A 14,025-nucleotide genomic window follows, 5' to 3' on the forward strand; every position below is an offset into this window, starting at 1 on the left:
AAGACCTGCCCCAGTTTGGAGAAAGGTGGGGGGGGTTAGGGAGGTGTGTGTGTGTGTGGGTGGGAGGGTGTCTTCTGATCTTTTCGTGATTAACTTGATCTCCCCGACTTCCTGGAGTGGATTTTCAGGCTGCTGCTATTAATCTCCTACCATCCTTGACCTGCATTTCACTTCACTGAGATTGCAGCTGTAAAAAAAAAAAAACCACCCAGCGACATAAAAACCTAATTGGAAGGCTGCAGGACTAGCCGATGGGAGGCCCTTATTTCTTCTTCTTCTTTTTTAATTGGTAAGGACAGACAGAGTTAATGTTGGTTTTCCTTTTTGCTGCATTGAAGTGGCCTTGATCTGGAGTCCGTCCACCCGGATGCTTCAGAACAGGCGGAATTCAATTTAAAGGCAGGGAAAGAGATTTTCTGAAGCCCTTTATGGAACTCATAGCAAATGCAATTTCCAAGTTCCTCTTCTCAATTGTCTGGCTCTTTGATGTTACAAATAGCCTTTGACGCACAATCATTCATCTGAAGTGCGCTGAAAAAAGTGACTTGCAATGAATGTTATGGAGGTGGTTGTCCCCAAATATGTTCATTTTCACCCCCCCCCCCCAAAAAAAGCAACTGGACTTTCTGGGTGTTTTCTCTGAAAACGTTTCGCTTCTCTTCCAAGAAGTTTCTTCTGAAGAAGCTTCTTGGATGAGAAGCGAAACTTTTCAAAGAAAACACCCAGAAAGTCCAGTTGCTTTTTGGAAAAAAACATATTTGGGACTTGTAAGATAGAAGCAAATCTATGGTAAATCTAGACAGCATACTAAAAAGCAGAGACATCACCCTGCCAACAAAAGTGCATATAGTCAAGGCCATGGTTTTCCCAGTTGCAATGTATGGCTGTGAAAGTTGGACCCTAAGAAAGGCTGAGCGCCAAAGAATGGAGGCCTTTGAATTCTGGTGCTGGAGAAGACTCCTGCGAGTCCCCTGGACTGCAAGGCAATCCAACCGGTCAGTCCTGGAGGAGATCAACCCTGACTGCTCTTTAGAAGGCCAGATCCTGAAGTTGAAACTCAAGTACTTTGGCCACCTAATGAGAAGGAAGGACTCACTGGAGAAGGGCCTGATGCTGGGAAAGATGGAGGGCAAGAGAAGAAGGGGACGATGGAGAATGAGGTGGCTGGATGGAGTCACTAAAGCAGTAGGCATGAGCTTAAATGGACTCCAGAAGATGGTAGAGGACAGGAAGACCTGGAGGAACATTGTCCATGGGGCCACGATGGGTTGGACACAACTTCACAACTAACAACAAGAACAGCTAACAACAACAGAGGTGGAACACTTGTTAAGGACTAGCTCTACTTGTGTCCACTTTGAACTCAGGGTGGTAGTAAAATCTGTGCACCACGCTCAACATGAACAAGAGTCAAGATTTGCTACTAGGGTACTAGAATATGAGGCACGAGAAGAAACAATGGATGGAAACTGACCAAAGAGAGAAGCAACCTGGAATTAAGGAGAAACTTCCTAACAGTGAGGACAATTAACCAGTGGAACAGCTTGCCACCAGAAACAGAGGTCTATGGAGATTCTCAATCATCCAGGTCATGGTTGTCCCAAAGATGCTTTTTCACGAGGCAACTGGGCTTTCTCGTTTTTCTTTGAAGACGTTTCGCTTCTCATCCAAGAAGCTTCTTCAGCTCTGACTATGACGGTCCTTCCATTCCCCACCATCCAGTCAGAGCTGAAGAAGCTTCTTGGATGAGAAGCGAAACGTCTTCAAATAGAAACTAGAAAGTCCAGTTGCCTCGTGAAAAAGCGTCTTTGGGATTCATCACTGGAGGTTTTTAGGAAAACACTGGACAGCCACCTGTCTGAAATGGCGTAGGGTCTCCTGCTTGAGCAGGGGGTTGGACTAGAAGACCTCCAAGGTCCCTTCCAGCTCTGTTCTGATTGAGTTGCCTTTTTTGGGAGGGTCATCAACAACTGGACTCACTTGCAACATTTCAGAGAGGTGACAGCTCCACTGTCTTATGAAGTCAAATTTGAAGGGGACTTCATCCTAGATTTTGGGGAGGGGAGAAGATTCTTGATGAGGAATTCCTGCCGGCTCAAGTGGCATACCTGTGCAAATTCTTCACAATCAGCACACGGAATTCGATACGCAGGTTCAGAACGACACAGCTTCATCATCACAAAAAAACAAACAAACGCGCCCGGTTGCATCATGAGAACATCTCAGATTCATTGCACAACCCTCTCCACACATGTGTGAAAGCAACGTTCCTCCAGGTAAGGAGCCTTCCCCAAATTTAATTAAAACCGCCTCGATCGTTCGGCGCGCGGAATGTGTCTCGGCTTGGAGTTGGCGCAACCTGGAATTCCTGGCCCCGCGGAAGGAAAGTTTAGATCGTCTATCTTTCTACAGCCTTTTTTGGCTCCGTCCAAAAGGTTTTCAAATGCTGGCGCAGCTCAGGGAGCGGAGTTCCATGCTCCACCCCAGCTCTGGGATCGCCTCCAAGGAAGGCACCACAAGGATGCAGAGAATGTGTGTGCAGGCTTCAAAATGGAGGTTTGCCACCACCGTCGATACAACCGGAGGCACAACAGAGGAGGAAGCCACGAGCCCTGGGGTTGGGAGTGGTAGTAAGGGGGTGGGGAGAGGAGGAAATGAAATTGTTTCCTGAAATTTGTTGGGAAAGGTTCAGGTGCTGAAGGATGGCCCAGAAGAACGAGGCATGGGCAGGTTTCTTGGAAGGTGGTTGACAATAAGCCAGTGGAGGAGAGAGAGAGAGAAATCTCTATAAAGGTTAGGGAAGAATTCTCCTGAAAATTGGATTTTGGAAAAGACAGAAGGACTGGGAGGCTTACATTGGACCAGTGTGTTTGTCAAACATGGCTACTGGAAGATAGGAGAACTTCAAGTCCCAGAATCCCCCAACCAATTCTGGGACTTGAAATCCATTCACATTGAAGGGAACTGAAGTTCGCTCATTCCGACTGTGGAATTCTGGGAGCTGAAGTCCACCTATATTGAAGGGAATTGAAGTCCACCCATGTTGATGCAACTGGAAGGGATGATTGGGGAATTCTGGGAGGCGGAGTCCACCCAAGTTGAAGGGCACTGAAGTCCACCCATGCTGGCTGGGGAATTCTGGGAGGTGAAGTCATTCATGATGACTGTGGAATTCTGGGAGGTGAAGTCTACCCATGTTGAAGGGAAGTTGAAGCCAGCCATATTGGCTGGGGAATTCTGGGAGTTGAAGTCCACTTCTATTGAAGGAAATCTACCCGTGTGGAAGGGATGACTGGGGAATTCTGGGAGGTGAACTCCACCCACGTTGAAGGGAGTTGAAGCCACCCATGCTGGCTGGAGAATTCTGGGAGTTGAAATCATCCATGTTGACTGGGGAATTTGAGAAACACTGGTTGGATCAATTCAACAGGGAAGGGTGTCCACCCAGTCTGGAAGCTCTCTCTCTCTCTCTGTGTCCATTTCCAACCAAATTCCAAGCATCGCTGATGTCTTTTTCCTTGCCAAGTCTCCAAAAGGCAGTTTCCCCTCTTCCCTTTTGCAAAACAAACTAAGAAGGAATCGTGGAGAGCTTTGGCTAATGTTCTCCTAGAGAACGAGTGAGAAAAAAACACGCTGCTCTCCTCATTTTAGTTGGGAAAGCAAACAGAATCTTGGCTTTGCTCCAATATTATATTATTATTATTATATTATTATTATTGTTGTTGTTGCTGTTGTTATTATGGATCATCGCACAGTCAGCCAGATGTTGAGACTGGATTTGGCATTTTGTCTACCTATCGAGTCCTTACCCAGGACCTGGGATAGGCAGATGTGGATGTTTGATGGTATTACAGATATCGTCGCAGGATGGAAGCAGTTCCTAATAAGGCCGCCTTTTGCAATTGACTAATAGCGAATTTGTCAATGCCAATGGTGTTCAAGTGGGGCTCCAGTTGTTTTGGGATTGCACCCAAGGAGCCTATTACTATTGGTACTACCCTTGCTTGCTTTTGCCACAGTCTTTCTATTTCTATTTGTAGGTCTTTCTATTTCTATTTGTATTTCTATTTTGTTATCTTCTCCAGTTCTTTCTCGTCTATTCTGCTGTCTCCAGGCACTGCCACGTCCACTATCCAGACTTTTTTGTTATTATTTTTTTATTATTATTACTATTATTGTTGTTGTTGTTGCAATTTGCAATCTGCGGACAGTCTGGGAGGGGCTGAGTGGGTCCCTGGGAAAAGCCTTTGTTGTTTGGCATCCATTGCCAGGAACTGAACGAGGCTCAATGCAAAGCCATGCCTGTTTGCAAAGTGTGGGTCTTTGGAAGACCCACACACTTTTAGATCCCAAAAGATGAGCCAGGGGGCTGGGCGACTCTCCTGCTCTCGTGACCCGTCAGCCACTGAGACCCCCCCTTCAATTCACCCAGTGCCTGTCCCCCAATGATTCCCTTCAAAGCAACTCATGCTTTGAACTTGCAAAGCACATCACACGTGTGTGTACAGAGTGTCCTCCGAACCAGCTGTTGCATCCCCCTCTAGAGCTCTCACCCCCCCAACGCCTCTGATTCATGCCTGCGTCTATGACACAGACTATTTACCTGAAAACTGCTTGGTAATGCGTTCTCTTTTAAGCACTGCCTGGAAAAGATTATCAACGGTTTCTAGGTCAACGCTGGGAGTGTGTGTGTGTGTGTGTGTGTGTGTAAGGGGGGGAGCTGTTAAATTATTCCTTCACTCCCCACCCCCAAAGTTAAATGGGGAGATTGCAATACAGGCAGTCCTCAATTTATGGCAACTGAGCCCCAGAATTTCTGTAACTAAGCCAGACAGTAAAGTCCATTTTGCTCCGTTTTACGACCTTTCCTGCCACCGCTGCTGAGTGGATCCCTGCAGTTGTTAAGTTAGCAATGTCAGTTGTTCAACGAATCTGACCTTCCCCATGGACTTAAGCTTGTCAGAAGGTCACAAAAGGGGGATCACGTGACCCCTGGACACTGTGACCGTCATAAATACGAGCCACTTGCCAAGGCTCCAAATTTTGATCACGGGGGATGCGGGCACTGGTCATAACTGTGAAAAACAGTTGTTAAGTCCATTTTTCCCAGTACTGTTGTAACTTCAAACTGTCACTAAGCGAACCGTTTTAAGCCGAGAACGACCTATAAATAACTAGCATCTTCTGCAAGAGGCTGGATCAGTTCCAAGGAAAAAGAGGGATAATTGTCCATTTCCATTTTATGTTCCTGTAACCCAGGGGTATGCAAACTTGGCCTTTTATGACTCGTGGACTTCAACTCCCAGAATTCCTGAAGCAGCACAGGGGAACTATGGCCCCCTCATGACTCGTGGACTTCAACTCCCAGAATTCCTGAGTCAGCCTGGCTCAGCTTGGAAACCTCTCCCTTTCCCCTCAGCATGGCTGGCTCAGGAATTCTGGGAGTTGAAGTCCACCAGTCATAAAAGAGCCAAGATGGCCTACCCCTGCTGTAACCCAATCCTCAGTCCGTGGACCGTTACCATGCCACGGCATGCCAGCAACCGGTCCGCACAAACAAGTGAAGTCCTATCCACACAAAACAGTACACAAAACCACGCACCCTCTGGTCCGTGGAAAAATCTCTCTCCACAGAACCGGTCCCTGGTTCCCAAAAGGTTGGGGACCTCTGGTGTGACCCCATCTCTGAGGCCCATCAGCCAAACAATCATCTTGCCTAGAACCAAGATTTTATCCCACATTGACACAGACCAGTGGCTGCTAAAGATGAAAAACAGAAGTCCTGTTAAGAAATAATCAGGAACTTTTTAATCTCTAGCTGCTTCTCCAAAAAATCTGATAGTGTTTATCAGCCTCTTACGACAGTTGCTTTTTAACCAAGGTCACCACAAACTATTCACCACAAACTATTCACCAGAAAGTCGGTGGAGAGAGAATATGACTTGGGTGCACATCTAAGGATGAAGGCCAGCCTTAGGGCAGGGGTCTTCAAACCTGGCCCTTTTATGACTTGTGGACTTCAACTCCCAGAATTCCTGAGCCAGCATCGCGGGCTCAGGAATTCTGAGAGTTGAAGTCCACAAGTCATAAAAGGGCCAAGTTTGAAGACCCCTGCCTTAGGGGCAAACTAGCTGAGAAAACAGAAATATTAAGGAGTGCATCAGTGTCTATGGCAGTGTTTCTCAACCTTGACCATTTTAAGGCGTGTGGACTTCAACTCCCAGAATTCCACAGCCAGCATTGCTGGCTGTGGAATTCTGGGAGTTGGTCCACACGCCTTAAAATGGTCAAGGTTGAGAAACACTGGTCTATGGAGATTCGCAGTCACCCAGCTCATGGTGGTTCCAGAGGTGCTTTTTCACGAGGCAATTGGACCTTCTTATTTTATTTAGAAGACGTTTCTCATCTCATCTTCCCACAGAGCTGAAAAAGCTTCTTGGAGGAGAAGCGAAATGTCTTCCAAGAAAAACAAGAAAGTCCAGATGCCTCGTGAAAAAGCATCTTTGTTTCTCAATCTTGGTGACTTTTAAGATGGGTGGACTTCAACTCCCAGAATTCCCCAGGCCGGCCATGATGGGCTGAGGGATTCTGAGAGTTGACGTCCACCCGTCTTAAAAGTTTGCCAAAGGTGCTTTTTCAAAAGCCAACTGGACTTCCCTTTGTTTCTGAAGACGTTTCGCTTCTCGCCCGAGAAGCTTCGTCAGCTCTGACTGGACAATCCCCTCAGAAATAGTGGGAGGTCTATGGAGATTCTCAGTCATCCAGGTCATGGTTGTCCCAAAGATGCTTTTTCATGAGCAACTGGACTTTCTAGTTTTTCTCTGAAGACGTTTCGCTTCTCATCCAAGAAGCTTCTTCAGCTCTGACTACGATGGTCCTTCCATTCCCCACCATCCAGTCAGATGGGATGAGAAGCGAAGCATCTTCAAAGAAACACGAGAAAGCTCAGTTGCCTCGTGAAAAAGCATCTTTGGGATTCATCACTGGAGGTTTTTAAGAAAAGACTGGACGGCCACCTGTCTGAAATGGCGTAGGGTCTCCTGCTTGAGCAGGGGGCTGGACTAGAAGACCTAAAAGGTCCCTTCCCGCTCTATTTTGGTTGAGTTCCCTTTTTTGGGGAGGGTCATCAACAACCGGGCTCGCTTGCAACATTTTGGACAGGTGACAGCTCCATCTGACGTCATCCAGAACCGAAGAAGCTTCTTGGATGAGAAATGAAAATTGTTCAAGGAAAACCAAAGTCCAGTTTCCTTTCGGAAAAGCGCCTTGGGGATGACTTGGGATGACCGAGAATCTCCATAGACATTAAATTTGCCAAGTTTGGAGACCCCTGGCCGAAGCAAAACCGGACCAAGAGATGCCGTTGCATCCTGGAGAACCATCTCACCTTCTGGCTCGACCTCCTCGGCCATCTCCTCCTCGTTGCCGCTGGTGCCCGACCCATCCTGGCCCATCTCCTCGTCCTCCGTCACCGGGGGGAAAGCCCTTTCCTCGTTTTGGACCACAGGACCCTTTTTCTTCTTTCTCCGAGCGTTCCTTTCTTTCTCCTGAGCAAAGCCAAGCGGAAAAGGAGAGTTATGAATCTTGCTGGAACACCATCTTATCGTCAATCGCTGCATCGGCAACGACTAAACACACACATACACACACACACACACAATACCAGGAGGTTGAAATGGCTATTTTAAAAAAAAAAAAATAGCAGGGGCTGAAATGAGTGTGCATTGCTTCCCGGGATTTCAGATTGCATAAACTTTTGTACACAAGTGCAAAATAAAAAATAAAAAAAAATACAAGCCTACAGAATGAAGATAAGGTTGCAAGAATTGACCATTTTTGGAAGCATTTTAGCTACGTTGGGTTGGCCTCCACAATATCACAACCTTTTTTGCAGCATCTCCACTGCAGTGCAGAAGGAAGGAAAAGAGGTGCACAACCACGCACGCAGATGCACACACACATACACACAAATAAATGCACACCCGCTGTTACGATTTTGATCCACTGTATTAATAACATCCATGAACGTTTTTATACGGAGGATGCTTTGACATATTTATGCCGGCTTTACAAAGACCTAGAGTTCAGCGTTTGGCACATCTGCTCACTATAGTTCTGATTTCATCCTGGAAAGATGCAGGGAGACACAAGTTTGGCCTAGTGGTTAAAAGCACCGGGCTAAACACCAGGAAATGCTGTGCTTCTTGTCCTGGGCAAACAGACACACAAAATAAAAACTGGCCAGGTGACTATTTTAAACTTTTGTCTTCTTTTCACTTTCCTAACCTGGGTTTCTACTTATGTTTTTCTCTTGGAATAAAAAATGGAAAAAATAAAAAACACTGCCGAACAGATTTCATCAGTTACAGAGGAGAGCCTTGGCTGAGTTTGAACTCCTGCCAGAGACACCATTTGGATAAGTGCTCATTATCAGGAGAAGAAACACAGCCCGCCCGTCGCTGGGGTGCTTGATGATGTGAACACAAACGCGGCAACGCTCCCGTTACTATGGCAAAGCGGTCCTGGCGCTGCTGCTTCTTCCTGGCATCCCGGGTGACTCATGCGAACCGACGGGAGCAAGAAAAGGAACCTGCGCTGGACAACGGGGGAACCAGCTTTGGATGGCGTACGGCTTTCCCGCTGGTAGATGTTCTCCCCAAGAGCTTTCCGTTCAGAGCATGGGAGAGGGGGGACAAGGCAAAAGAGGGATTAAAGAAAAATAAACCGGAGATTAAAATACGGGAACAGCCACGTAGAAGGCAGGGTAGGGAATATTTTGCCAGGTTAACCACCCATCTCCAGAAGACGGCACGGGCCGGGGGACGCCAAGGAAATATTTGCAACATCTGGAAGACCACAGCAGGGCCCGTGCTTAGAATGGAATAGAATAACAGAGCTGGAAGGGACCTTGGAGGTCTTCTAGTCCAACCCCCTGCTCAGGCAGGAGACCCTATATCAGTGATGGCGAACCTTTTAGAGACCAAGTGCCCAAATTGCAACCCAAAACCCACTTATATATCGTTGGGTGCCTGGTGGGTGTGGCCCATTGGGTGGGCATGGCCCATTGGGTGGGCGTGGCCCATTGGGTGGGCATGGCTGCGGTGGTAACAGCAGACTGGGTGGGACTAAAAAGTTCAATCAATTCCAACTTTGCGAGATCTTTTTTTCCCCTGCAAGTTGAAATTGATTGATTGAACCTTTTTTTTTTTTTTTGCACACGGCGGCAGAGTCCTAAAGCGAAAAGGTTTTATAAAACCCAGCTGAAGGCCTAGGACTGGGGTGATGGCACACGTGCCCAAAGAGAGGGTTCTGCGTGCCACCTGTGGCACACGTGCCATAGGTTTGCCACCACGGCCCTATACCACTTCAGACAAGTGGCTGTCCAGTCTCTTCTTAAAATGAAGCACCTATAACTTCTGGAGGCAGGCTGTTCCACTGGTTAATTGTTCTCGCTGTTAGGAAGTTTCTCCTTAGTTCTAAGTTGCTTCTCTCCTTGATTAGATCTGAGATCAGTTAATCAGAGTAGAGCTGGAAGGGACCTTAGAGGTCTTCTAGTCCAGCCCCCCGCTCAAGCAGGAGAACCTATATATATCATTTCAGACAAATGACTGTCTAGCCCAAGGGTAGGCAACCTTGGCCCTTTGATGACTCGTGGACTTCAACTCCCAGAATTCCTGAGCCAGCCATGCTGAGGGGAAAGGAGAGGTTTCCAAGCTGAGCCATAGTAGGAATTCTGGGTGTTGAAGCCCACGAGTCATAAAAGAGCCAAGGTTGCCTACCCCTGGGCTAGTCTCTTCTTAAAAACCTCCAGAAGTTCGCAAAAGGGGGTCACCTGACCCCGGGATATTGCAACCGTCATAAATATGAGTCAGTTGCCACAGGTCTGAATTCTGATCATGGGGATGCTGCAAAGGTCGTAACTGTGAAAAACGGTCGTAAGTCCTTTTTTTCCCAGTACCCGTTGTAACTTCAGTCACTAAATGAATGGTTGTTAAGTCGAGGACTACCTGGAAACCTAACTAAAGGACAGCTGAAATGTAGTGAAAGGGTCGGTAGCACTTAGCCACGATCCACTAAATCTGGTTTGCTTGGCAAGACCCATCTGAGCACCGCAAATCCAAATTAAAGCTAAAAGGGTGTTGTTTTCCTTCCAGTCTCAGCGCACTGCTCAGCTTTTTAACTTCCCAAGCAACCTTTCCGATCAGTTTCGAGAGCCCCTCATCAAAATGATGTTTAATTCTTCCGTTCCACGGATCCCTGGCCCAGCCCTCCCGCCTGCTGTGTGCGCACAAAGTAGCAAATGTTTAGGAAAAAACGGGAGGTTAGATTAACCGCAAGCTTTTTGTTCTCCCCCCTCTATTCAGATTTATGACATCTGTTGTTGCCAGCAAACAATAGCGTAGTTTTTTTTTCTTTTTAAGAAAAAAAGGAAAGAAGAATGGCAACGCAAACCAGCTGAACACTCATTGTTCTTTTGCCAAAAGAGAAAAGAGAAACAGAGAAACTCCGCAAAAAACCGCCCGGTCTAAAGAAAATGATCAAGTCAGAGGAAGGACGTCAATCAAGACGATGCAGAGGGCAGAGAGAAGATCTGCAGGTAGTCCTCAACGTAGGACTCTAATCAAGCCTGCCCATTACGGATATAAATCATGATGGTCGTAAAACAAATCGGTTACATTAGGGGTCCCCAACCGCCGGTTTGTGGACCGGCATCGGTCCGCAGCATGCCAGCAAACGGGCCGCACACAAACAAGCAAAGCTTCATCCTCGGGATGCAGGCAGTATTCAAAACCACACCTCTTCCGGTCCACGGAAAAACCGTTCTCCTTGGCACCGGTCCCTGGTGTCCAAAAGTTTGGGGACCTCTGGGTCATGTGACATGGTCAAATGCACCATGAGTTTGGCGCCTCAAGTCCAGTTGGTTGACTCTTATCTGGTACTAATTCACCTTGACTGCTAATAACTCAGATTCTTGTGTATAGGTGTTGTTGTTAGTTGCAAAGTCGTGTCCGACCCATCGTGACCCCATGGACAACGTTCCTCCAGGCCTTCCTGTCCTCTACCATCTTCTGGAGTCCCTTTAAGCTCACGCCTCCTGCTTCAGCGACTCCATCCAGCCACCTCATTCTCTGTCGTCCCATTCTTCTCTTGTCCTCCATCTTTCCCAGCATCAGGCTCTTCTCCAGTGAGTCCTTCCTTCTCATTAGGTGGCCAAAGTCCTTGAGTTTCAACTTCAGGATCTGGCCTTCTAAAGAGCAGTCGGGGTTGATCTCCTCTAAGACTGACCGGTTTGATCGCCTTGCAGTCCAGGGGACTCGTAGGAGTCTTCTCCAGCACCAGAGTTCAAAGGCCTCCATTCTTTGGTGCTCAGCCTCTCTTATGGCCCAACTTTCACAGCCATACATTGCAACTGGGAAAACCATGGCCTCTTAACACAGATAGTCCTCGACTTAACAACCATTCATTTAGTGACCATTCAGAGTTACTGAAAAAAAGTGACGTACAATCGTTTTTCACACCACCACTGCAGCATCCCTTGGTCACAGGATCAAAGCTCAGATGCTCGGCAACTGGCATGTACTTTTGACAGTTGCAGCGTCCCGGGTTCACGTGATCCCCTTTTGCGATCTTCTGACAAGCAAAGGTCAATGGGGGGAGCCAAACCCACTTAACCGTGACCCTAAATTAACAGGTGCAGTGATTCACTTAACAACTGTTAGCAAGAAAGATTGTATAATGGAGCAAAACTCATTTAACAAATGTCTCATTTAGCGAGAGAACCTTTGGGCTCAACTGTGTGTCAGAGCGTGCAGTCTTATTGCGTGAGATAACCCAGGATTAAACACGGCAAACAGTGGTTTGCATTAAATGATGGTTTATCTTATGCTATCTACAATATCATACACCAGAAACAAAATACATACAGGTGCTAATACAGCAGGATCTGCGGAGCCTTCCCTTTTATACAAAGCTCTTAAATAGATACAGACCCAGCTGGCTCTTAAAGGGACACAGACCCTGCTGAGTCATCCCCATCATTACATCTCACATTCCATGAGCCAGTGGTGGTGAACCTATGGCACTCGGAGCCCTCTCTGTGGCCACACGTGCCCTTGCCCCAGCCTTGCCTCCCCCCGCGACCTCCTCCTCACCAGCAGCCCCCCTGGAGGAGAGTCGCCCCCGAGCATGGCCCACGCGGAGCAGCACAGCCAAGGACATGGCAGCCAGGCATGTAGACAAGACTCTGCCCTCACACCCCATCACGCACAGTTGATGCTGCGGGGCATGAGCAGAGGGCATGGCCAGGACGGTCGTAAAACGGGGCAAAACCCACTGAACAAATGTCTCACTTAGCCACAGAAATGTTGGGCTCAATTGTGGCCGTAAGTCGAGGACTGCCTGTAGAGTGAAACCTGGCTTCCCATGGTTGCTCATTTTTCCTCCTTCTTTCTCTGCAAATTCCAGGCTTATTGCTAAGTTTTTGGTTTTTTTTTTTAAAACAAATATTATTATCTCTCTCACTTACTCCCACTCTGCCTTGCCCTGTCTGATGCTCTCGATAAGATCAGGCCCAGGGGAGAAGCACAACAGCTGTGGTTGCTGCTGATCCTCTCTGTTGTGTAACTTTTTAGACAACAGATAGGTGCGAAAACACAGGGATACCTCTGGCAGTAACACACACTCACTGTACTTAAACCATACTACTCAACTCCACGGCCCGAGCTCGTTTTATTGGTGTAATTTGTTTGTTTGGGTTTAGGTTGCTTTTTCTTTTTCCCTTTTTCTTTCTGCAAAGATGCTTCCGGATACCAGCAGCACAGGTTGGAAAGGGGGGAAAAAAGTGGGAGAGAAGAAAAAGCACCCCAAAAAAAGAGTAGAAAAATGAGAGGAGTATGGGTTTTTTTATTATTATTATTTTATATATCAAACTCAGCTGAACCAAGCCATCGTATGGCTTAACATCCTCGCATGGTGGGTGGCTTAAGCCACCTTCTGCCCATCTATTCCAGCTTGACCCCTGGCTTTTTCCAAAATGCAACACTTTAGTGTTACAAGGGCACTGAAAAAAGGTGGCTTATGACCAGTGGTGGGATTCAACCAGTTTGCACCACTTCGGCAGAACCGGAAGCTAATTTTTGGTTGCCCGGGCCCAGAACGGACTTCCAGAAGCGGCATCCACACAGAGAACCGGGGTCCTTCACCTATTTGAATCCCACCGCTGCTTAGGACTAGTCCTTGCAGTTATGACCGTTGCACGTCTCCACGATCAAGGAATCCAAACTCAGGCCCTTGGCAACCGGCCTGTATGTATGACGGTTGCAGCGTCCCGGGGGTTCACGTGACCCCCCACTTGCAAGCTTCCCAGCTGGATTCCGACCAGCAAAATAAAAAAGGGAAGCCTGGTTTGCTTAACAATGACACAAAAAGATTGCAGAACCAGACGGCATTCATTTAACAACCGCCTTGCTTCGGGACGGACGTTCTTGCTCCCAATTTTAGTCGCAAGTCCGAGGACTACCTGTATTTTCCCCAGCGCCTTTGTTCCTTTCCAGGTGTTTTACTTTTCTTGAGCTTTTTCAAATCTTCCATGTTTGTTTGGTTTTTTTCCCTTCTGCCGTAATATCTAAGAGAACCTTCATCCTAAAACATCCAAGACCTTCAACAGCCTCTATTGCCTTGGGACCAAACGCCATTTTAATTCATCTTTTCTTACCAGTGGCCATTTTAAAGATTTGATTTACACGGCTTCCTTTATGCCAGTGGTTCTCAACCTTTTTAATGCCGTGACCCCCCAACCAGTCGTAAGTCGAGGACTACTCAACCGGTCGTAAGTCGAGGACTACTCAACTGGTGCAGCCCCGTTTGCAGAAGGGGACTTTTGGCGGGCTCAGCAGGGCAGAGACAGCCTGGACAATTCCTATTGGCTTTTGAAAGCCAATAGAATTAGACTCTATTCAAGAGAGTCTATTCTATTGGCTTTCAAAAGCCAATAGAATAAAAGGGAGTAGCACAGCTAAGGAAAAG

At 47.3% G+C, this 14,025-nt stretch overlaps 1 protein-coding gene across 16 annotated transcripts in view; it reads right to left on the minus strand.

Annotated features, from left to right (window-relative positions):
- The window catches only part of NCOR2 (nuclear receptor corepressor 2), a 233,097-nt gene that overhangs the window by 69,355 nt on the left and 149,717 nt on the right, over positions 1 to 14,025 (minus strand). For all 16 annotated transcript variants that reach the window (XM_039357314.1, XM_039357316.1, XM_039357312.1 and 13 more), the window contains one exon: positions 7,388 to 7,547. In XM_039357314.1, coding sequence (XP_039213248.1) covers positions 7,388 to 7,547 — 160 coding nt within the window. The remainder of the gene's footprint in view (positions 1 to 7,387; positions 7,548 to 14,025) is intronic.

The sequence above is a fragment of the Crotalus tigris genome, unplaced genomic scaffold, assembly GCF_016545835.1.
Source record: "Crotalus tigris isolate CLP2741 ecotype Arizona unplaced genomic scaffold, ASM1654583v1 scf7180000018891.247784533:1973344, whole genome shotgun sequence".
Classification (NCBI taxonomy): Eukaryota; Metazoa; Chordata; class Lepidosauria; order Squamata; family Viperidae; genus Crotalus; species Crotalus tigris.